At 46.0% G+C, this 25,363-nt stretch overlaps 1 protein-coding gene across 2 annotated transcripts in view; it reads left to right on the forward strand.

Moving 5' to 3' along the window:
- LOC138736267 (ras-GEF domain-containing family member 1A-like) overlaps positions 1-25,363 on the forward strand; it is a 181,049-nt gene that overhangs the window by 82,564 nt on the left and 73,122 nt on the right. Inside the window, exons 1-2 of one of the 2 annotated variants that reach the window (XM_069885493.1) lie at positions 8,479-8,590; positions 17,355-17,521. In XM_069885493.1, the coding sequence (XP_069741594.1) occupies positions 17,426-17,521 (96 nt within the window). In that variant the 5' untranslated portion in view covers positions 8,479-8,590; positions 17,355-17,425. Of the gene's footprint in view, positions 1-8,478; positions 8,591-17,354; positions 17,522-25,363 lie in introns of those variants that run through there. The other variant, XM_069885494.1, reaches the window with a different exon arrangement.

The following is a 25,363-nucleotide window of genomic DNA, read 5'->3' on the forward strand; positions in this document are numbered from 1 at the left end:
CCTGAACACCAGGTAACATCCTAGTAAATCCTCTCTGCCCTCTTTCAATCTTATGATATACTTCCTGCAGTTTAGCAACTGCGTACAATACTCCAAACTTGACCTCACCAATGTCTTGTACAACAGCTATGAAATGAAAGGGGATCCTATTAAATTTTAAATTAAAGTTAGACATGCAGCACAGTAACAGGCCATTTTGGCCCATGAGTCCATGCCATCGAATCAACCTACAAGCCCCAGTAAATTTTGAACGATGGTAGGAAACTGGAGCCCTCCAGGAAAACCCATGCAGACATGGGGTGAAGGTACCAACTCCTAACATACAGCTAGTCCTGATTGCTGGCGCTGTAACAGGGTTGCACTCACCACTACTCCAACCATTGCCACCCTGTTGTATGATTCTCTAATATATAGTAGGAATAGAATTTTAGACTGCTTAAGGAAGTGATCAACAATGCAAATCCCAGGGAAAATATCAACCACAGAGGCAGTTAATATGGATAATTTAAGGAAAACTTCAACAATTCTGTTTGTTAAAAAAAATAGAAGCATTTAGAGAAATGGGATAGGATGCTTTAAGATGGATCATAAACAGTAGACAAGAGGCGTAATTGTGCTGTATAATTCGATGTCAATGTGCAGGAGACAATTGAGCCAAATAAATCAGTTCAGCTCAGAAGACATAACTGTTGCTTTAGTATCAGATTACACTGGACAACAATATTTTCAAAAGATCATTTAAGATTTGCCTTATCACATAGAACATTAAATTGATTTTTATTGAATTTACCATTCAGCATATACTCATCACAAATAACAATGTATCACAGCTGTTGCAATATTGACGAGACATTTCTGCTGTATTGAATCTTTCTGAAGACAATAAATACTATTGTTAAATACACTTACTTACTATGCTATTGTCTGAAGAACATGTGCATCAGCATGCATTCAATCTATAATCAATGTAATGCACAGCGTCTGTATGTGTGAGCTTCTTTTATAGCCTGCTTGCATCTATCCTGACTAAACATGCTCAGGCCAAAGACAACATTTGCATCACACCTGCATCGTGTGCATGCCCAGGCATGCTTGGATTAACCAAAACCAAAATAGATTTAAAATATGACAGGAAATCACAAAATAGGTTATATCTATGTGATAAGAAAGTTCCACAGTAATTCTTGTGATCAGGAGCCCAAAATCTATAAAATATCTCCAAAAGTGTTCCAGAAGCAAAATCTTCATTGTCCAGTGTTATCGTCATGAGTGAAAATTGGGAAGTCATGTTGCATCTGGAGTATTGTGTGTTGCTCTGGTCATGACTCTAAGGAATGATATAGCAGCAATGGAGAGACAGCTGAAGAGATTCACCAGGATGTTTCCAGGAATGGAGGGCTGTAGTTATAAGGAGAGATTCGATAAGCTGGGCATAGGAGACTGGGATGTGAAGGTTTATAAAATCATCAGAGCTTGGATAGGACAAATAGAATCCCCCCTCCCTCACCACCACCACCCCCCCCCCCTCCCCCCCGGGCCAGAAAGTCTAGAACTAGAAGGCACAGGTTTAAGGTGAAAGAGAAATTTAAAGGAAGGGTCAGGTCAAATCTTCTCCAACTTCTCAGAAAGATGCCAGGATTGCACATAATGAGACAGGGGCTGCAATAAGTGGTGCTGGACATCAGAACGATGTTCATCCAGTCAAAGGTTGCACAAAGGCCAGCAAAGAATAATATTCCACTTGTTGCTGTTGTAGCATTTGTATATATCTGATTGGAAGGAGTTGCACAGGAAATTCTGGGAACAATTAGCACAGGCATTAAGCAAAGGAACTAGAGGTGACTCGAGGAAATAAAAATTATGCAGTGAGTTGTTATAATGTGGAATGTGCTTGAAAGATGGTGGGTGCAGATTCAATTGTGTTTAAAAACACTTTACAACCAACACAGGGTGAACTGCGGCGGCCTCGGCCCCGGTCCGGGCAGTATGGACCGACCTAGGAGGGGAGGCAGACCCCTCCAGCCCGGGTAAGAAACCTGCATAGGAGAAGGCCACTCCGATATAAAACCTACGACCCAAGGACCTCGCTGCCACGTCCCAGCTTGCTTGGCCACGGCACACGAACCATGGGTGTAAAGGGTGGGGCCAGTACTGCGCGCACTGCACTCCACCTAAAAGCTCCTTTGCGCAGGCCCGAGGACAGGTCCACGTCCTCCCCCTCAACGTCCTCCCCCTCCACGTCCTCCCCCTCAAAAGATGCTCACAAACTCAAGCTAGCATGCTGGAACATCAGAACCATGCTAGACAAGACTGACAGCCACCGACCTGAACGTCGGTCTGCCCTCATTGCACATGAACTCCTCAGACTTGACATCGACATAGCCGCTCTCAGTGAAGTCCGCCTGGCAGATGTAGGCAGCCTCCAAGAACGTGGCGCGGGCTACACACTCTACTGGTCTGGCAAGCCTTCGGATGAACGACGCCTATCTGGTGTAGGCTTCATGGTCAAGAGCTTCATTGCCTCCAAACTCGAAAACCTTCCGACAGGCCTCTCGGACCGAATCATGTCCATGCGACTCCCACTTCAAAACAAGCGTCACATCACCCTCATCAGTGTCTATGCTCCAACCCTCCAGGCGGAACCAGCAGAAAAGAACAAGTTCTACACCGACCTGCGCAACCTCATCCAACGTACCCCTACAGCCGACAAGGTTGTCATCCTGGGCGACTTCAACGCTCGTGTCGGCAAAGACTCAGAAACCTGGCCAGGAATCCTGGGCAAGCATGGCGTCGGCAAGTGCAACGACAATGGGCGCCTCCTGTTGGAGCTCTGCGCAGAACAGCGGCTTGTCATTACAAACACCCTTTTTCAGCAGAGGGACAGCCTTAAGACCACCTGGATGCATCCCCGATCCAAACACTGGCACCTCCTGGACTACATCCTGGTGCGAGAAAGTGACAAACAAGATGTGCTCCACACCAGGGTCATGCCTAGCGCGGAATGCCACACTGACCACCGGCTGGTTCGCTGCAAGCTCAACCTTCACTTCAAGCCAAAGCCCAGGAACAATAAAGCCCCCAGAAAGAGGTTCAATGTTGGAAAACTGCAGTCAGACGAAGCGAGAGGAAACTTCCAGGCAAACCTCAAAGCAAAGCTCGACGTTGCAACCCGCCTCACGGACCCGTCCCCTGAAACCCTCTGGGATCAGTTGAAGACTACCATACTGCAATCCACTGAAGAGGTACTGGGCTTCTCCTCCAGGAAAAACAAGGACTGGTTTGACGAAAACAGCCAGGAAATCCAGGAGCTGCTGGCAAAGAAGCGAGCTGCCCACCAGGCTCACCTTACAAAGCCGTCCTGTCCAGAGAAAAAACAAGCCTTCCGTCGCGCATGCAGCCATCTTCAGCGCAAACTCCGGGAGATCCAAAATGAGTGGTGGACTAGCCTCGCCAAACGAACACAGCTCAGCGCGGACATTGGCGACTTCAGGGGTTTCTACGAGGCTCTAAAGGCTGTGTACGGCCCCTCACCCCAAGTCCAAAGCCCGCTGCGCAGCTCAGACGGCAAAGTCCTCCTCAGCGACAAGATCTCCATCCTCAACCGATGGTCAGAACACTTCCAATCTCTTTTCAGTACCAACCGCTCAGTCCAAGATTCCGCCCTGCTCCAGCTCCCTCAACAGCCCCTAAGGCTAGAGCTGGATGAGGTTCCCACCCTGGATGAGACATATAAGGCAATCGAACAACTGAAAAGTGGCAAAGCAGCAGGTATGGATGGAATCCCCCCAGAAGTCTGGAAGGCTGGCGGCAAAACTCTGCATGCCAAACTGCATGAGTTTTTCAAGCTTTGTTGGGACCAAGGTAAACTGCCTCAGGATCTTCGTGATGCCACCATCATCACCCTGTACAAAAACAAAGGCGAGAAATCAGACTGCTCAAACTACAGGGGAATCACGTTGCTCTCCATTGCAGGCAAAATCTTCGCTAGGATTCTACTAAATAGAATAATACCTAGTGTCGCCGAGAATATTCTCCCAGAATCACAGTGCAGCTTTCGCGCAAACAGACAGCTCCAAGAAAAGTGCAGAGAACAAAACAAAGGACTCTACATCACCTTTGTTGACCTCACCAAAGCCTTCGACACCGTGAGCAGGAAAAGGCTTTGGCAAATACTAGAGCGCATCAGATGTCCCCCAAAGTTCCTCAACATGATTATCCAACTGCACGAAAACCAACAAGGTCGGGTCAGATACAGCAATGAGCTCTCTGAACCCTTCTCCATTAACAATGGCGTGAAGCAAGGCTGTGTTCTCGCACCAACCCTCTTTTCAATCTTCTTCAGCATGATGCTGAACCAAGCCATGAAAGACCCCAACAATGAAGACGCTGTTTACATCCGGTACCGCACGGATGGCAGTCTCTTCAATCTGAGGCGCCTGCAAGATCACACCAAGACACAAGAGAAACTTGTCCGTGAACTACTCTTTGCAGATGATGCCGCTTTAGTTGCCCATTCAGAGCCAGCTCTTCAGCGCTTGACGTCCTGCTTTGCGGAAACTGCCAAAATGTTTGGCCTGGAAGTCAGCCTGAAGAAAACTGAGGTCCTCCATCAGCCAGCTCCCCACCATGACTACCAGCCCCCCCACATCTCCATCGGGCACACAAAACTCAAAACGGTCAACCAGTTTACCTATCTCGGCTGCACCATTTCATCAGATGCAAGGATCGACAATGAGATAGACAACAGACTCGCCAAGGCAAATAGCGCCTTTGGAAGACTACACAAAAGAGTCTGGAAAAACAACCAACTGAAAAACCTCACAAAGATAAGCGTATACAGAGCCGTTGTCATACCCACACTCCTGTTCGGCTCCGAATCATGGGTCCTCTCCGGCACCACCTACGGCTCCTAGAACGCTTCCACCAGCGTTGTCTCCGCTCCATCCTCAACATCCATTGGAGCGCTCACACCCCTAACGTCGAGGTACTCGAGATGGCAGAGGTCGACAGCATCGAGTCCACGCTGCTGAAGATCCAGCTGCGCTGGATGGGTCACGTCTCCAGAATGGAGGACCATCGCCTTCCCAAGATCGTATTATATGGCGTGCTCTCCACTGGCCACCGTGACAGAGGTGCACCAAAGAAAAGGTACAAGGACTGCCTAAAGAAATCTCTTGGTGCCTGCCACATTGACCACCGCCAGTGGGCTGATAACGCCTCAAACCGTGCATCTTGGCGCCTCACAGTTTGGCGGGCAGCAGCCTCCTTTGAAGAAGACCGCAGAGCCCACCTCACTGACAAAAGGCAAAGGAGGAAAAACCCAACACCCAACCCCAACCAACCAATTTTCCCTTGCAACCGCTGCAATCGTGTCTGCCTGTCCCGTATCGGACTGGTCAGCCACAAACGAGCCTGCAGCTGACGTGGACTTTTTACCCCCTCCATAAATCTTCGTCCGCGAAGCCAAGCCAAAGACAACCAACACAAAATTTGGAAAGGTTGTAACTGACTGGCAAATTTCCCAGAAATATGAGAGAAATGGGGCAGACAAGGAAATGGTGAGGTGACTGGGATGGTGACTGGAACTCTCTATCTTGTAGTCTCTATCTTGGAGTTGCTATCTCGGAGGATATTTCCTTGTCCCAAAACACAAATGGCATCATGAAGAAAGCACGTCAGCACCTCTACTTCCTCAGAAGTTTCTGGCGGTTTGGCATGACATCGGAAACCCTGGCAAATTTCTACAAAGGTGTGACGGAAAGTGTGTTGACCGGCTGCATTATGATCTAGTATGGGGACACCAATGCCCCATGCGAAAAGCCCTCAAAAGATAGTGGACACAGCGCAGGACAGCATGGATGAACCCCTTCCCACATCAAGAACATCGACAGTTGGAGAGCAACAGCAATCATCAAAGATCCACACCAACCAGCATGCACTCTGTTCTCACTGCTACCATCAGGAAAGAGGTACGGTGATTCACACCACCAGGTTCTGGAACAGTTACTACCCCTCCACCATCAGACTCCTCAACAACAGACTCGATTATTTAAGGGCTCTTACTTTTGCACTTCATTGACTTTTTTTTCTCTGTATTGCACAATCAATTTGTTTGCATTTCTCAGTTTACATGTGTTCGTTGAGTCTTTTTATTTTGCACTGCTAATAAGGGGGATTTCTGCCTCGCCCACAGGAATCTCAGAGTTGCATGTGATATCATGTATGTACTCTGACAATAAATCTGAAATCTGACTAATTCCAAAGCTCTTGCAATTAGCCAACACAGTGTTTGCAGGATGTGAGAAGTGAGGGCACACACATGAAGTTGTTGGAAAGGAAATGGAATGTTTGAGTTTTAGTGGGAGACTGGATCAACTGGGGCTTTATACACTGGGGTGGCAGAGACCTTATTTTGGTTTATAAAATCATGAGGGGCTTAGAAAAGTTGAATGGTGACAATCAGGATTGGGGAGTCTTAAATGAGAAGTTAAAGATCTAAGGTGAGAGAAAAAAGGTTTAAAAAGGGGGCTGAGGGAAAAAACCTTTTCACAAAGAAGGTGGTGGGTATCTGGAACGAGCTGCCAGAGGAAATGGGAGAGGCAGTCACAATACAACGGATAAAAGGCATTTCAACAGGTACAGAGCCTGAGTGGCACAGTTAGTGCGCTATTACCACACCAGTGATCGGGACAGGGGTTCAACTCCCGCTCTGTCTGTAAGGAGTTTGTACATTGACCCTGTGTCTGCAAGGGTTTCCTCAGAATGCTCTGGTTTCCTTCCACCTTTCAAAACGTACCGGGAGTTGTTGGTTAAATGGGTAATTGGGCGGTGAGGTTCATGGGCTGAAATGGCCTGTTACCGTAGTGTATGTCTGAAAGCAGAGCCAAAATTAATTCTCACATCTCCTCTTATCATATCCAATTAACACTTTTTGTTGGTCTGGACTCCTCCCATGGCAAATCTTCAGTCTCTTTATTCTCCCACCTTCCTGTTCTCTGCCTATTCCTTGAAGAAGAGCTCAGCCCCAAGATGTCATTAATACATCTTTACCTCCTGTGGACACTGTGATGCTGGCTGAGCTCCTCCAGAATTTCTCTGTGTTTTGATGGGAAAGGTTCAGAGTTATATGGGCCAAATGCAGGCAAGTAGGACGAGCTCAGATTGGCAACTTTGCCTGCAGGGGTGAGTTGGGCTGAAGCACCTGTTTGAAACTCTGAGTGAGGTCAGAGTCGTCCACAGAGAGAGGACTTATGGCAAAATATCACACGTACAGGTGAGTTTCTGAAACTGGCAGGACAAACAGGTCTGGACAAAAGAGAGGTGAATAAAATAAAAAAGGGATTCAGTTCCGTTCATGAGATGTATTTTGGATTTAAAAATACTGTTTTGATATAGCTGGCTCTCTTGTCTTTGCCCGTGCTTACATCTATCCCCTCACCCACCCCAGTCTGCAACACAAAAACAAATCAAGTCTGCCTACCTTTAAGTAATGACCTGTCCTCTAAGGACCTGCCCCCATTCCATCACAGCCCATTGGGGAGAGGTTTTGTTGTCTGATTGATATTCCTGATCTTTAACCTTTGGCTCCTGAAAGAGTAATGCAAATTTGGAGCTAAGGGACTGTCCTCAAATCCCACACCAAATGTGAAATGCACAGATGGTGCCTTCTGTCCATGGTTTGGAATCCAAGAGTGTAGCAAGAGTTCAGGACCACAGTCCTGAGTGCAAGTAATGTGGTCAGCTGGTTTCAGATGGGATCCTTCAAACAAATGGATGTGAGAAGCTCTTTTTAGAGCAGGCTATTGCTCTCTTCCAGAGATATAAACACAAATTCCCAGACTGCAGTAATGAGAGAGGGCTACCTGTCTAAAGTCCATCTTTTTTTTTGAGCTTTTAAACCATATCCTTCTGCCTCAGGCAAAAACAAAATATTCTTTGACTCCATCCTGAATTATCTGTTGTGTCCAATATTCATCCCTCAATCAACATCATTAACACATATGAGCTCGTCATTCATTTCACTGGTTGCTGTTAGACAAAAGGGACTTCCTGATCACCACATTACAATACTGACCATACTTCAAAGATTGTAAGGTGCTTTGGAATGTCTGGAAGCCATAGAAACCCTTTGATGTTTCAATTGCCTTCCATATCAATGCTTTTTTTTTCCCCCTTCTCCATAATCTTCCAAGTGGAAATCCTGCAAACAATTTGCAAACCCCTAAGGTGTTGATGGGTGGAGAGGGTTTTACCTGTGATGTCCTGGACTGGGCTGTGGCCCCTACCTTTTGCAGGGCTTTATTCTCAAGAGTATTGCTGTCCCCATACCAGACTATGATGCAGCTGGTATTAAACAGCAGCAAGTTCCCCCTCAATTTATTCCTTAGCTTCTCCATGAACTGCCTCCCTCGTCTATTCTCCCTCTCCACCAACGGTGCAAGCCATCTGACTTTCCGCACGGTTTTCCCTTGAATTTAGTTACAAAGCTTTGATGTCAAGGAAGGTTGAGAGGCCAACCTGTTGTCACCACCGAACTTCTCCTCACCATCCACGAACAGCGAATCTCCATATCTCACCATTGAGAAAGCAGGCAAGTGAATATTCTTTGAACTGCCTCCAAGTCGTCAAGTTTATTGTCATTTGATTGTACAAACAGCATTCCCTGGTCCTCAATGCAAAACATGCAGGCACACAACCAGGTAGAATACACATACAGACAAAAAAATACACATGCAGGGCAGATATTCATAAATACAAAGAAATATTGTTTTGTGACCATGAGAGTCTTGGGTGGTCAGTGTGATCAGTTCCTTTGGTCGTTCAGCATTCTCACTGCCTGTGGGAAGAAGCTGTTCCACAGCCTGGTGATGTTGTATCTCTTTCCCAACGGAAGATGCTGTTTGCAGGATGGAGGGGTCTTGATAATTTTGCGTGCCATTTTCAGACAATGAACCCGGTAGATCTTGTGGATGAGTGGAGAAGAGCCTCTGGTGATCCTCTCAGCCGTTCTTACGGCCAAATTCTTTCTTAATTTGTTTCTTTGCTTTAACTGCAGTCACAATATATCCTCGTTCTCAAACCTTGACGAAGAGCTCAGGCCAAAACATTGGCTATCCTTTACTTCCGAAAGATGCTGCTTGACCTGTTGAGTTTCTCCAAAAGTTTTGTGTGTTCCACTCCTTCTCAAACTCTGCTCTCTGTTCTGCAGAGCCTTCTCTGTCCAGATGTAACCTCTTCTTTAATCCCAACTTCTTTCAGTTTCATAATGAATTTCTGATCTGTGCGGCTCAGTATGCCGACAACATCATCGACAAATTCACTGACAACATCACGTGGTTGAATGGTGCACCAATAACAACCTTGCACTTAATGTCACCAACATGAAGATGCTGAATGTTGGCTTCAGGAAGGGAAAGCCAATCCAGTGATCATTGGGGGACCAGAGGTGGAGAGAGTGAGCAAATTTAAATTCTTGGGAGTCACTATCTTGGATGACCTTTCCTGGACCTAACACGCTAATGGCATTGTGAAGAAAGCGCACCAGCAGTAGTTTAAATAGGTTTGATATGACATCAGAAACCTTGGCAATTTTCTACAGATATTTGGTATGGAGACACCAATTTTCCTGAGCATGGAGCCTAGGCTATCACAGGTAAAGCCCTCCCCACCACCGAGAACATCTACAGGGAATGCTACCGTCAGAGCAGCAGCAATCATCAAAGATCCACACCACCCAGCGTCCACTCTATTCTCATTGCTGACATCAGGGAAGAGGGATAGGTGCTGTAAGATTCGTGCCACCAGGTTCAGGAACAGCTTCTACCCCTCCACCATCAGACTTCTCAACAACAAACTCAATTGGGGACTTGTTTAAGGAATTTTTCTTTGGCACTTTATTTGTTTTCTCTCTCTGCATTGCACAGTCAGTTGTTTACATTTCTTTATTTGCTTACATGTGTATGCTGTGTACATTTCTTCCACAATCAATAAGTGGTCATTCTGCCTCGCCAACAGGAAAAAGAATCTCAGGATTGTATATGGTGTCATGTATCTGCCACTCTTACTGACTGAAAATCCATTTCCACCTCCATCGTGTCCCCACATTCATTCCCTGTGATCTCCTCAAAATCATTCAATTACTGTTTTTTTAGACTGCAGGCATGTAATGGCACAATCAACGAAATTTGCCATTACATAGACAGTCTAAACAAAGGAAAGCGCAGGAATATTAGTCAATTCGTGCCCTGTGATTTATCCTGCAGGACCCCTCCTACTTTTCAGGGGAAGCCTGGAGTCTAAGTCGCACTGCAAAACTCACCTCATGTCCAGCTGATGATTCAGGCCACATTGTTCCACATAAAAATACTGGGACTAACCCACACACGAACTTAAGGCGTGCAGTGTAAACGTCCACAGGGTGAGTAATTATGTTAAATTTTTTCACAGATTTTTTCAACATTGCTGTCTAAAAAGCACTAATGAAATTAGTCAAGCATAACCTGCATATTAACTCCACATTGACAGAAAGCTCCTCAATCAGGCTGTCTCATAAGGTCCACTGAAGAGGCACTGCAATAACTTCTGATGGATGGTGACAGCTGCATTATGATTTGACCATGAATCTTTAACCTTCATTACTTTGGTTTAGGTGGGGCTGTTTCGATGTTTATTAGCTGTTGGTAAAATCAGGTAGTTTCAATAATTAAAAGAAAATTCACTCACTGGGCATATTTGTTGTTGAGTGCGACTAAATGAAAATCCCACTCAGGTTATCATTTTAATTCTTTCTTTATTTTCCTCCCAATATCACGCCTTTCATTTGTAACTTGGACTTCTGACCCTATCTTCACCATTGTGAAGCTGATCAGCACCTCCTGTAAACATTTGGTATAATCAGAGACCAACAAGTATTTTGAACACAAACTAAATCAAAACGTAAATTCTTATAAGCTTGACTTTTGACAACAAAGAGTTTTATTGAGGACAAATATTTAGCAAACTGATATTTCAATTGGACTTTTTTTTGGTTTCTTTTGTTTAAAACCAAGATTTGAGCACTATTTCCAAATCAATGCCTCAGCCAGTTCTCATGCAGGTAGAACACAAATAAGGTTTGAAAGCAAATAGAATTCTGGACCTTGTTCAAGAGGCAATGGAGTACAAAGAGGGAGGGAAATTTTTCTACAATATGCAAGAGGCTAGGTAGTTGTGGGTACTATTGGTCTCCACAAAAGGGGAACTCGTTTCTTTGGGAAGCAGCTCAATGTTGAGTTGACTTTTGGAAATAAGATATTTTCTATCAGATGAAAGTTAAGTGGACTGGACCCCTACTCATTTATGGTTTTTAGACTGCAATATCGGGGAAAAAATTAACATAATTACTGCCCATGTGGTTGGTCACAGTGGGCGCCTTTTTAGACTGTAAGGACCTGAGAACAACAGTCCCGGGGGTCGGGCGTGCAGAAGAGTGGATGACAGTCACCGAATTTTTCCGGTACAATTTACACAGCAGGCTTCCTCCAAAAAGTTGTAGTGGTCCTGCAGGATAAATCGCGGTGCAGGAATTGACTTCAAATTCCCGCACATTCCTTTTTAGACTGCCCGTGTCGTGACAAAATTCCCTGATTGCGCTGTTGCATGCCTGCAGTCTAAAAAAAACCATAATTGTTATCTCTCTCCACTATTGAGGCAGCACATTTTTTGCACGTGAATATTTATCTAGTTATCTTTTTCTCTTGCATTATGCTCATATAATTTATATTAATGTACTTTATGTGTGTGTGCTGATGCGGTGAGCAAGAGTTCTATTGTGTCTGTTCATTGTACAGTGCTTAATTCAGAAAAATTAGATGAGGTCTGGAAGGTGGATACTATGAGGTTGTTTCTCTCATTGGGAACCTAGAATAAGGCAGCAATTCATTCAGATAAGATCTCCACTTCACAGACAACCGAGGAGAAATTTCACATTCAGATCAGATTTAGATTTCAGATTTATTGTCAAGAGAACATACAGGACATCACATACGACCCAGAGATTCTTTTTCCTGCTGGTGAGGCAGAATCACCAGTGCAAAAAAAACTGACTTAACTTACACATGTAATCAAACAAGTATATGTAAACAAACTGCCTGTATATTACAGAGATAGAAAAAAAATCAATGAAGTGCATGAGTCCTTAAGTGAGACCCTGATTGAGTTTGCTGTTGAGGAGTCTGGTGGTGGAGGGGGAGCAGCTGTTCATGAACCTGGAAGTTGCGAGTCTTTCCTGATGGCAGCAGCGAGAACGGAGCGTGTGCTGGGTGGTGTGGATCCTTGACGATTGCTGCTGCTCTCTGATGGCAGCGTTCCTTGCAGATATTCTCGACGTGGGGAGGGTTTTACTTGTAATGTCCTGGACTGTGTCCACAACCTTTTGCACGGCTTTACACTCAAGGGTATTGGTGTCCCAACAGCTGGTCAGCGCACTTTCCACCACACATCTGTAGAAATTTGCCAGGGTTTCCGATGTCGTATCAGACCTCGGCAACTTGTTCTTCCCTCTAGAATCAGAATCTTTCTGCAGAGGTTTGATGATGGGAAAGGTAGATATTAGATCATCAATAAACCTGAGAGGAATTCAGGAGAAACCACTTTACCCAGAGAATGGTGCGCATGTGGAATTTTTGGGGGAAGTAAAAGTCTGAAAATGTCAAATGGCAGGAGGGGGTTTGTGTAAACACCGGCATACACCTTCTAGGTCAAGTTACTTCTTTCTGTGCTGCAGTTCCCATGTAAACAGAAGTAGCAGAAATCCTTCAATGCTCCACTACAGAATCAATATCAGAATCAGAATTTATTGTCATGAACAAATCATAAAATACATTGCATTGCTACCAGTATCAGAGTGCAAACATTTATAGAAACCACCTTACAAAATAAATAAACATAGTGTATGTAAAGCCAAAGTAAGGCACTGCCTTTGATTTATTGATCATTCTGGAGTCTGATGGCAGTTGGGAAGAAGATGTCCTTGTGCCGTTGAGGCTTCTGTTCCCTTTCTCCCGATGATAGCAGAATCAAGAGGGCATGGCCTGGGTGCTGGGGGTCCTTGAGGATAGAGGCTGCTTTCTTAAGACATTTCCTCTTGTCGATGTCTTCAATGGAGTGAAGTCTGTGGCCGTGATGTTGAAGGCCAAGTTAACAACCTTCATGAATGGCTCATGACTTCTGATTTCCTCCTGCAATCCACGGCCATCTTTTTGGTTTTGCTAATGCTTTTGTGGTGACACCACTCAACGAGCTGATCTATCTCTCTCCTGCACGCTTCCTCATTGCCGTTTGTGATTCTGCCGATGTCCGTGGTGTCATCGGCAAATTTGTAGATAGCATTGGAATTGTGCCTGGCCACATGGTCATGGGTGTAAAGTGAGTAGAGCAATGGGCCAAGCACGCATCCTTGAGGAGGAGATGTTGTTTCCACTGTGATCTTTCAATGAGGAAGTCAAGGATCCATTTGCAGAAGGGGGTGCAGAGGGTTTGGAGGTTGTTAACTAGCACTGAGGGAAATAATGGTGTTGAAGGTTGAGCTGCATTCAATGAAGAATATATGAGTTTCTGTTTTCAAGGTAATCCAGAGCTGAGTGAAGAACCAATGATATTGCACCTGTTGTGCAGTGATTGTGATGAAAGGCGAATATTTTAAATTTAAATTTAGATGTACAGCTCTGTAACAGGCCCTAGTAGTCCATACTGCCCAATTAGCCTACACCCTGGTATGTTTTGATGTGTGGAAGGAAACCGGAGCCCCTGGAGAAAACCCACACAGACACGAGGAGAATGCCCAAGCTCCTTACAGATAGCATGCGATTTGAACCAAGGTCCGGTCCCAATGGTTAGCGCTGTAAAGTTTTGCTAACTGTGATCTCAACCCCGCAATGGGTCAAGTCCTTTGCTCAGTTACATGTTAATTTTGGCCATGACCAGCCTCTCAAAGCATTTCATCACAGGAAATGTCAGTGCTGCTGGACAATATTTGTTGAGGCAGCTCCCTCTGCTCTTCTCAGGCACCAGGATGAATGATGCCCTTTGAAGCAGGTGGAAACCTCTGACTGCAGCAATGGGAGATTAAAAATGTCTGTGAACATTCCGGCAAGTTAGTTGGCGCAGACTTACAATGCCCTGCCAGGAATGCCATCAGGGCCTGATACCTTGCGAGGGTTCACCCAAGACTGGAGTGGGCCTCAAACCCAAATGCATCTGTTGTGATAACATTGAGCTACATCCCTTGCATGAATTAGGTCACAATAATACACAATGCAGAATGTTTAAGAATGGTGTCATTCTATGTTGTGTCTTCCAACATCCTTTTGTTTCCTCCAAGATTCCAAGCTGTCTATTTCAGATGCTAATGAGAACCTTGAAACACTTTCAATCAATATGCTGTTATGATGTTAGTTTTTGAATCCCAGCACTTTACTTTACGTACCACATTCAATCTGCCTTTTGGCACGTTGGCCAGTTTGCAAATGTGAATAATTATACTGTTCTGTGACTCACACCGATTTAATTTCCTGTTGACAGCAGAGGTCTGTTTTCACATATTCACCATCAGCCCTTTCTAAGAACTGTGAACTCGAGCTGTGTCAGTGTGTGTTTGTGTACGTGTGCGTGCGTGCGTGCGTCTGGCTACAGACCCCAGTCTATATATAGTGTGTCACCCAAGCAGTGCTTGGAGAAAGAATGAAGAAGGAATAGAAGCATCCATCAATCAACAGCTCTCCTTTGCTTTTGAAGACAAACAAAAACAAAAGGCTTTCATTTTTACAATGTCTTCCATGTCTCTTTTGGCCTTCCAAAACAATCACAATGAAAGGCTTCCAATGTGCAGGAAACATGACGAACATACCCAAGGAAGCCATGATTTGACAATGATCTGAAAACTTGGGATACATGATGAGGGGCAAATATGAACCTCGTTCACAGTTTTGGCAGAGTTCTGTCCAATACCAGTTCCGCAAGTGATGACTCCCCTCAAAAAATCTAGATTTATATCTGTGTGGCTTCCTCATCCAAATATTTGCCCTAATACCCCATTAAGGAATATCCAGTCCACTTCAAGGCATGAAGACATTTCCAAGAAGTGTAATGCCATAGGAAAGCACCTATCTTCCTATAAGAAATCAAGGACATCATTCCCCAAGCACATCATAGGCTGGGTGATGGTTTACGATCCTTCACAAGTCCTGATCTCCCTCAGAAGGTTATTGGTGCAAGCTTTGTCCATACTCTTAATCTAGGTTGAGCGAGGGAGTGGAGCCCTTTTTAAAATGCTGTTTTGGGATTATCCATTAAAAGTTGAGGTTTCTTTGCCCTATTGAGTGGATGAAGAAGAATAGGAAAATTATCTTCTGATATCCTATAGTTTCCTGAACAGTGATGCAGCTAATAGAACTGCTGCCTCAGTTAGATCTCCAGGGCAGTCCCGATAGCCACATGAATTTCCTCCAGGCGTTCTACTTTACTCTTACAACTAGATACTTATGAAGGGGAGATTTGGTGGTCTCCTGGCATAGGAGAATCTGGCAGGGGAGAATCTGTGATCCTGGCAGGGGAGAGACTGATCCAAATGAGTTAACCCACTGGGATATGTGAGCTGCACCATCCAGAAGGAAGAGGGATCATCTGGTGTGAGCTGGCCTGCTGACACAGGGATGGACCCATGCTGCTATGGGGACCAATGTAACACCCTATTCAGCAATAAGCCCAGCTCCATCAGCGATCACCAGGATGGCTGCGGCAGCAAATTCGGCAGCACCACAAAGAATCTGCAACAGTGTCGGGCTGACAGTGAAGGACCTGGGCAAAGGTCCCTCATTTCCCCAGGGACCTCTTCGTGTGGCAGGTCCCGATGGAGTCCCTCAAATTTGAGACAAATGACATCTACCACCTCCAGGACCTGGCAGATAACACTCACTTTGACATGACCTTCAAGACCCCAGTGGGAGGGATGGCAGTGGCTTCTCTGGGACTTCCAGGAGAAGGGGAATGTGGCTCCACTCTCACTACTGGATGCAGCCACTCTTCATCTTTCATGTGCAGAGTGATAACAGGGTACGTCCAACTCCCCCCCCCCCCCCCCACCCCGTGTCCCAATTGTGGACCTGCTCACCTTTCTGGCCTATTAACTTGAGGCAACAGGGGGCCTACATGCATGTCTAAGACACTCTTCAAGGGATGTCTACCCTGAAGAAGTTCTCCTCCTCTCTTTGAAGGGAGTTCTGTGAGGGTCTCACTGCTCCCCACCCTGCTCTCAAGCTCTCCAACCATGTTCTAATCATATCCAATGAACACCTCTTGTTGATCTGCACTCCTGCCCCTGCCACTCTTCAGTATTTACTCGGTTGCCTTCCTGTTCTTCGTTTATTACCTTGAAGAGAGGCTCGGGCCTCAAAGATCGTTACCTCCCATGGACGCTGAGACACCCGGGCTGAGTTCCTCCAGCATCTTTGTGAGTGCATCTGCAGACTTCCGAATCAGGTCCAGCAAACTCTTCCAACTGGATAGCATGTCAGTTGGCAGGTGAATCGGCCACTGTCAATAATGCCCGGTGTGTGGGGAAAGGAGCAGGTCCTTGGGAACGATGGGGGAAGAGCATGAGAGAGGTTGATGGTTGGGGCTGTGGTTATTGCGCTGTATGAGCGACGTCCAGATGAAGCAACAAATACACACATTGATCCCGTCCTGGAATGAATGGGATAATTTTCTCATCAGTTCATATTGCTCCCAAGTCTGGATTGGGGGGATCTTAAAGCAAAGTATAGATAGAGAAAGGGATATGGAGGGGAAGGATTGCGTGAGCAAGAGGTGATCCGAGTTCCCACATGAAACAGCAAGGGGCATGCCCAGTGTCTGAGCATCCGTGCCAGAACGCGAGCAGCGTCTGCGGACGAGGGACCTGAAGGTGGGACCTTCAAACAAGTTGGGGGGATCAGTGGTGGTGGGGGGGGGGGATCAGTGGTGGTGGGGGGGGGATCAGTGGTGGTGGGGGGGATCAGTGGTGGTGGGGGGGGATCAGTGGTGGTGGTGGGGGGGTGGGGGGAGGAGGGCGATCCGACAGAAGGAGAGTGGCTCCAGGGCATTCGTCGAGAGGTGATGGAGACTCGCCAGCTTCGGCGATGCTGAGCGGCGGCCGGAGGACCCAGGGACGGGAGAGGGGGAATGAATCGGCGCACCATTCTTTTCCCGGGAGAAACAACGCTCGGGATGTGGGCTGGAGAGAGCGGCAAGTGAATTAACCCTTCGCGTCCTGCAGCCCAATCGCTGAACCCAGCGCAAATGATTTATTTACGTTCTCTCTCTCTCTCTCCATCTGCAAGAATGCACCTTGATTGCGAGGAGTTACGGGGCGAAGGCGTGAGAGCAAAGTGCGAGCAAGTTCTCCCCATGGATGCGAGCCCCGAGGTCTGATTCTCCCCGGAACGCGGTGCGCATGAATTGGATCCACTGGATTGCGGGAGAGCTGCTTCATGAACCGCTGCTTCAGGTGAGAGAGCTCGAAGCTGGGCGATTAAACTTTGCAATTGCCCCCGTGCACCGACTGAACCGCTTGAAAAATTCCTCTTCGGATTGTGTGGAACTGCTCTGTGTTGCTTTTTTTTTCTCGGTGTGTTATTTTGCAGACAATTATTTCTGTGCGTATTTGTGTGCGTGAGAGAGAGAGAGAGAGATCCTGTGCTAAACTCTGTCCGCAGGCTCTGCTTCCATGAGAATTGCAGAGATTTCTGGCAGTTGCCAGTCACCTGATTTGAGGTGCCCCCCCCCCCCCCCCCCCGGACCTAGTAGTAAGGTACAACTGGAAATCAAGCAAGAGAACGGTTCACCTCTGGGTTTGCCAGGGTGCCCTTTGAGTCTGGGAAGATGAATGCGCTGCCAGGCATTTGAGCAATTCCCTGCCAAATGTTATTTTTTTTCTAAAAATTCCCTTGCCTCGCAATTGTGATCTGGATAGACCCACTTCGGGGTTGCCTGTGGTTGTCTGAATGATGCCTAATTTGGCCCATTTTGGACATGGTGATCCCTGCCCCTTTATTTGACAGACAGGCTCGCATGTGCAGAGTGACTGACTGTCCTCGTATGAAGGGGTGGCCACCCCATGTTGCCCCCTCATGGCAGCTGGCGGGCCAGGAGGAGCTGCGGCAGCGCAGGTAGGTGGTCTCCTCTCGTCTGTCTGGTTGAGGGCCGTGGCGCTTTGACAGGGGGCAGCATCTGTAGCCTGCATACCCCACACTCGTTGTTGGGCGAGTGAGCGTGTGTCAGGCCTTGGGTGAGAATCTAGGTCACCAGCCCTCTCGTGGGGAAAGATTCCAATCTTTCATGGACTTGGAGATGGGTGTCTGAGACTCTGCTGGTATTGGAAAAGAGATTCCAGTCCATGCTGGTATTGGAAACTCTGGTGGCCTCAGGAGAGTGATTCCAGTTGGTCTTGGCTTCAATTCTCACTCATTCATCGTCGAGACCAACAGGATCTCGACGATGAGCAACTGAGAATCCACTGGTATTGAAATGATTGTGGATGTCTGTTGGTGTTGGAAACTTCCAGGACTGCTTGTTTTGCAAGAAAGATTCTGGGATCTGTTTGTCTTTGGGAATAGCAGGGGACGCCAGTGATATTATAGATGATCTTTACTGCGTGGAACTAGGAGTAAGCCATTGAGTGCATCAAACTGTTCTACATTTCAAGATTTTGGCTGATCTTGTACCTCAGCACCACTTTCTGCCATTTCTTCATTTATCTTCATTCCTTGCATATCCAAAAATCAATCAATCTCTGTTTTGATTGTGACTGATCATAGTCCCCACGTCTATCTGAGAGAAGAGAATTGCAATGATTTATTTGCCTCTGAGGGAGAGATATTCTGCAATTTAATCCTAAATGGTGTTTACTGCAGACAACGCAGAATTACCAATTGTTGTGCAGAAGAGATTTACCAGGATGTTGCCTGGATTGGGGAACCTGTCTGATGAAGCAAGCTTGACAGAGTTCAGGCTTTCACTTTGAAGCAATGAAGGATGAGAGGTATGTAAGATTATGATGGGCTTAGAGAATGATAGGTTCTTGAATAGCCAGGCCGGGCAGTGGGGCTGAGTGGGAAAATAGATCAGGTCATAATTAAACGATTAAATGGTGAGGCAGACTTATGGTCCTGTGACTTATGGTCTTAGATAGAGTGGAAAGCCGGCGTCTTTTCCCCAGGGCGACAATAGCAAATACCAGAGGGCATCTGTTTCAGGTGAGTGGAGGAATGTTTAGGGGAATTTCAGATGTAAGTTTTAATTGCACAGAGAGTGGTGGGTGCCTGGAATGCACTGCTGGGGGTGGTGATGGAAGCTGGCATAGAAGGGACATTCAAAATAGATAGGTACATGGATGTCAGGAAAATAGATGGATATGGGTGTAAGAAAAGGGAAGAATTAGGTGGTTTGCTCAGCTCTGAAATTATTGTCTTTGACATCAAAGAGGCAGAACATTTTCTGCACCCAGCTTGATCATCGTTCTAAATATAAAATTTCAAACATGTTGTTAATCTCTTTTAAGATAGAAAAAAAATAGTTTGGCACAGACTAGAAGGGCCAAAGGGGCCTGTTTCTGTGCTGTCGTGTTCTACGAAACGGCAAATATTGATCAAGAACAGAGGGGAATGATAGGCAAACAACAATGGCCTGGATAGAGTGCTGAACCAGCAAAACTAGTCCCACATCCAAATCATTCATCAGGATATTTTTAACACCTCACTGGCCCAAACTCAACAGATATAGTAATGACCCATCTGTCTCAATTCAAGTGCTGGGCTTTCTTGATGAAGGGTTCTGGCCCGAAACATCAACCGTTCTTTTTCTCCCACTGATGCTGCTCAATCCACTGAGATCCTCTGGTAAGACAGATTTTTGCTTTCAGATTTATCATCGGAGAACATACATGACATCACATACAAACCAGAGATTCTTTTTCCTGCAGGTGAGGCAGAATTAACACTTATTGGTAGTGCAAAAAAACTGGACTTAACATGCACATGTAAACAATTAAAAACACAATGCTGGAGAAACTCAGCTGGCAAACAGTGGCAGCTGAGTATGTAGCAAAATAGATACATCAGTAATGTTTCAAGCCTGACTCCTTCGTCAAGGTATGGAAAATTGTTGGCAGGCACCCAAACAAAATGGTATGGAGGAGGAGCACGGTACAAAAGGCAGATGAAATAGGTGGATGAGGGAGGGAGGGCACAGCAGCATGCTGGGGGGAGGAGGGATGGCTCTAGGAATAGAGAGGGAAGGGGGTGGAGAGCTCGTGGGAAGAAGACCGAGAAAAGAGAGGGAGAATAGAGGGTGGGCTAGCAGAAACCAGACAAGTTGATATTGATGCCATCTGTGCCCAGTCGGAAAATCAAGTGCTGTGAAGAAATGTAAACAAGCCAACTCTGAAAAACAGAGAGGAAAAAATTAATGAAAGTTCAAAAGTAAGAGTCCTCAAATGAGATCCTGATGAGTTTGTTGTTGAGGAGTCTGATGGTGGAGGGGTAGCAGCTATTCCTGAACCTAGTGGTGCGAATCTTGTGGCATTGATACCTTGTTCCTGATGTCAGCAGTGAGAACAGAGTGTGTACTGGGTGGTGTGAATCCTTAATGATTGCTGCTGCCCTCTCTGTAGGTGTTCTCGATGCTGGGCATGGTTTTGCCTGTGATGTACAGGGCTGTGTTGCCTCACATCTTCTGGAAGTTCTCTGGGTGAAGCATTCTTTTTCGCGTGATAATTTGGACAGATGGCATTGAGACATCCAGGCAGAAGTTGAAGGAACAAGACAAGTGCAAAGGGTCATGCTGCCCGCGTAAGGTGAACCATGTCGTGTTAGCATCGCGGTTAGCCCAACACTGCAACAGTGCCAGTGATCAGGTCCAGGGTTCAAATCCGGCGCTGTCTGTAAGGAATTTGTGCGTTCTCTCTGTGACTGTGTGGATGCTCCAGTTTCCTCCCACCCTTACCGTGCTGTAGGTCTAAATTTAAAACTCAAAATTAATAAAAAAAACAATGTGAGGGTGCTCATGAAGGAGCAGAGACAGCAGCAAAAATGTTCCTTGACCTTGTGCCCAGAATGTCCCAAGGGTCATCACAGAGCTTTTGTATCTTGGAGCGGTGGTGCAGGAGACGGATTTGGGGAAGTCTGCCCACCCTGGATCATTTAATCCTGAGGATGTGCAAGAGGCTGGAATTGGAGGTGAGCAAAGATGTTGAGGGGAATTATCTTGAGAGGGGAGGTGGTCCCATGCAGGAATTTGAAAGTAAAGATTTATCACTTGAGCAAAATGATCTAATGCAGTGCAGGAAATTTGATCAGACCACAGCCCACAAGAGCTGAAATTCACCCTCTGCTCTAAAATAGAATTCCTGGAGCGAAGGCCCCCAAACTTTTTAGACCATCGACCCCTTCATGCAATCCTTGATCCCTCAAACTCAGGCATGTACAAAAATAAATGAATAAAACAATCAATAAATGATTAAGTAGACGTGCAGTTTCCATATGCATTCGTGATGGAAACTGCATTCCAAGCCCTGACAGACTGCTGTTCTGAATCCCCTACCCCCTGTAAATATCTCTCACCACACCCCCCCCCACCTCCCCCCACCGCCGGCACCACACATCCCCTCCCAGCACCAACCCACCCCCCCATCAACACACACCTCTTCCTTCTCCACATCGCCCTCCTGTTCGCCCACGACTTACTAAGAGGCCAAAGCCCCACAACATGGCGGCCACCTTGTCGCCATTTATTTGGACGCGTGGAGTGTAAAAGGTTGGCCACCCCTACCATAGGCACTATTTTCCGTAGATACACCGCGGGAAACAGGTATTACAACGGTCCATTTTCTTATAATTCCAACTAATTGTTATAACTATATTATTATCATTATGTTTCAGTAAACAGAATATAAAATAAATAGACATAAAAACTAATTATATATAAATCAGAAATGTTTATCAGCAAGTTGTATTTTATGTATTTTTATTTCTTATTTGAATATCAGCTTTTGACCCCAAAATTTCAATTGACCCTCTCCCCCACTGTTTATTGACCCTCTGGCATTTATCAACCCCTTGGATCGATATTGACCACTTTGGATACCCTGTGCTAGAGGAAGACAGTGGGTTTAGCAGCATCTTTTATTTTGGAGGGGGGAATTCCTTTCCCCCCCCCCTCCCCCCTCCTCCACTGCCAGAGAAGCTGCTGGATCTGCTGAGTTTCTCTTGCGGGTTGTTTTTGTTGCCTCAGATTCCAGCATCGGCTACCTCAGTGAGTGTGCGCTGTCCCCAACCCCATGCCATTACAGCACAGCTAACGGTGGTTCCTTTGCGCAGCGCCATCCACTCAGTGTGGAGTTTGCACGTTTTCCTGGTTGCTGCAGTCTCCTCCCACATCCCAAAGGTGTGCAGGCTGTGAGGTGAACAAGCTGCTTGTGCAGCTGAGTGGGAGGATCTGGGAGGAGCAGATGGAAATGTGGTTGTAGTTAAACACAGAAATGCTGGAGGAACTCAGCAGGTCTCGTAGCATCCGCAGAAGGTAAAAATATATAACTCATTCCATCGGAGGTACAGACTTATAACCCCTCCATTGGAGATAAAGAATCGTTTACAATAAAAATGAGTGAGGGAATGGGATGGCTTAATGAGCAGTATAGACGCAACATTTCAAATGGCTCCTTCGATAACAACAGCAAATGCAGGATGTAGTGGGTGATTGACATCTATTGGTTGCACACAAGGAATGTTCTGACAGTCTGAGGTGACCTTCCAACTGCTTTAGTAGTGCCCAACCCATCACCATTCAGTGTCTGGTGTCCAGTGTTTGCAAGATTTATCTGCATTTTGTTGTTTGGGGAACCAGCATCACTTGAGGGTGAAATGTGTACGCCCAATGTTGTCTTTTCTGTGAGTTGTACGGATTGTTAATTGATCCCACCTGATCAAGCTGGTGTCAGGTATTGTTTATTCATGAAGAGTTCGTTATTGTGCAGCTTGACACTGCGGTTTCTCGTGGTTTCTCTGTGGCTGCATCCAGATCTTTGAATATCCTCAATTTCCTTTGGCTTGACAGTGGGTGCCTTGTTTTCCAGAACCCTCTTAATGTTTCTCTGCTCTCCTCTCTCCATCAATGAAAGCATCCCAAGGCTGTCCAACAGGGAAGACAGATTCTTAGCTTCACAGGGAGTAACTGACACAGGTGACCATCCACAAAGTGGGAAGGAGGAGGTATAGAGAAGTGGGGAGGGAAGAGTATTGTGTTCAATTCTGGTCACCTCATTATATGAAGGATGTGGAAGCTTTGGAGAGGGTGCAGAGGAGATTTACCAACATGTTGCCTGGATTGGAAAATAAGTTGTATGAGGCAAGGTGAACAGAGCTGGGACTTTTCTCTTTGGATGAGAGGAGACAATAGATTCATAGAGGTGTAGATAAGGTGGACAGCCTCTGCTTTTTCCCCAGGGCAGGAGTATCAAGCATCAGAGGACATCTCTGCAAGGTGAAGGGAGGAAGGTTAAGGGGAGACATCAGGAGTAAATTTTCACACAGGGTGTTGTGGGTGTCTGAAATGCTTTGCCAGGGGTGGTGGTGGAGGCTGAAACATTCGAGGCATTTAGGCAGGCACATGGGTGAAAGAAAAATCGAGGGTTACGAGGTAAGGAAGGTTTAGTACTTTTTCTTTTAGTAGGAATATATACATCAGCCAGCATAGAGGGCCAAAGAGCCTGTACTGTGTGGTAACATTCTATGTTCTAAGGGAGGTGCCCGGGGCATTGTAAAATGAAGATGTGACCGTCAGTGGTGGATTGTTTTTGTTCAAGGAAGAGGCCATGAAATCTCAAGGATTGCAAATTTGAGTTACAAGGAGGAACAAGGTCACTGAAGGATTTTAACACAAGGATGAGAGTTTATATACTGACCCTTTGCTAGGTCAGTACAGATCAGTGTTTTAGAATGGGCTGGATGGATTTGAGTTGACAGTGAGTGCAAGATTTATCTGCCTTTGATATGATGCTATGGCCTTGTATAGAAATGGAGCATTACTAGTCCTTGGCTTGCAATCAAAAACATTCCTGAATTACAGCACCAAGCAGAAACAAATCTGGATTAACAACTGAGATTTCTAAACTCACAAGCCAGTTATATCCCCCTCTGCACTATCTAATTTTCATGTCGACCCATCCTGAAATCCTTGAATTCTGGCTTGTCAGTTTTAACGAGGCGGCAGGGTTTGTTTTTTGAGCTCTTCTCCCACTCACGACGTAAGCTCCTCACACACCTAAACTAGCCGAGAATGGAGATAAGACTCCCTCTGCAGTTAATCAGCGTGGTCTCGATGGAGCTGACTGCTGCCTTCGATTTGTTTGTGTGTGTGTGTGTGTGTGTGTGTGTGTGTGTGTGTGTGTGTGTGTGTGTGTGTGTGTGTGTGTGTGCGTAAGGGGGGGGTGTGGGGGGAAGGGGGAAGGGGTCCATTATGTGGGTGTCTGTGCATGCAAGGAATTAACAAGGCAAGGAGGCCATTCAGCCCATTATGTTGATGGAGTCATAGCCAAACAGCACAGAAATAGATCCATATGCCAGTTTGTTTATATAGCCAGAGGTACTGATCAACACTCATCCCATTTTCCTGCATTTGGCCCATATCCATTTATTCCCTTTCTATCCACAAACCTTTGAAAATACTTTTTAAATGCAGTGATTGAAAATGCCTCTATCACCTCCTCTGGCAGCTTGACTATAGACCAACCACTGCCCCTTAGACCTCATTTCAAATATTTTCCCTCTCGTCTTCAACCCATCTGGCCTGTAGTTTTAGATTTCCTGAACCTTGGAAAAAGACCGTGACTATCTAGCCTATGTCTGCCCCTCATAATTTTTAAAACCTCCACAAAATCCTACAGACATTTGTTCACGTGTATTTTGACTCTTTTTTTTGCACTTCCAATAAGTGGTCATTCTCCCTCACCCGCAGAAAAAGGAATCTCAGGGTTGTATATGATGTCATGTTTATACTCTGGCAATCACAGCCCATTAACTAGGTAACATCCTGGTGATCCTCTTGCATACTCTCTCTAGTGCTATCACAACTTTTCCACAGAGCGGAGTCCAGAATTTCACACACCCGCAAGAAAAGAGTGATTTGGATCAATCCCATTATCACATCTCTCAATCCATAACTTCACAAGTTACAACTCGTGCTTACACAGTGTGTGTTTCTGCTTCTGTCACACTCCAGAATCATACTACTCTAGGTGTAGTGCATTTTTTCCTCCCCAAATCCCCTTATCCAACTATCAGATCAACAGGAAAAG

The sequence above is a fragment of the Narcine bancroftii genome, chromosome 6, assembly GCF_036971445.1.
Source record: "Narcine bancroftii isolate sNarBan1 chromosome 6, sNarBan1.hap1, whole genome shotgun sequence".
NCBI classification, from domain to species: Eukaryota; Metazoa; Chordata; class Chondrichthyes; order Torpediniformes; family Narcinidae; genus Narcine; species Narcine bancroftii.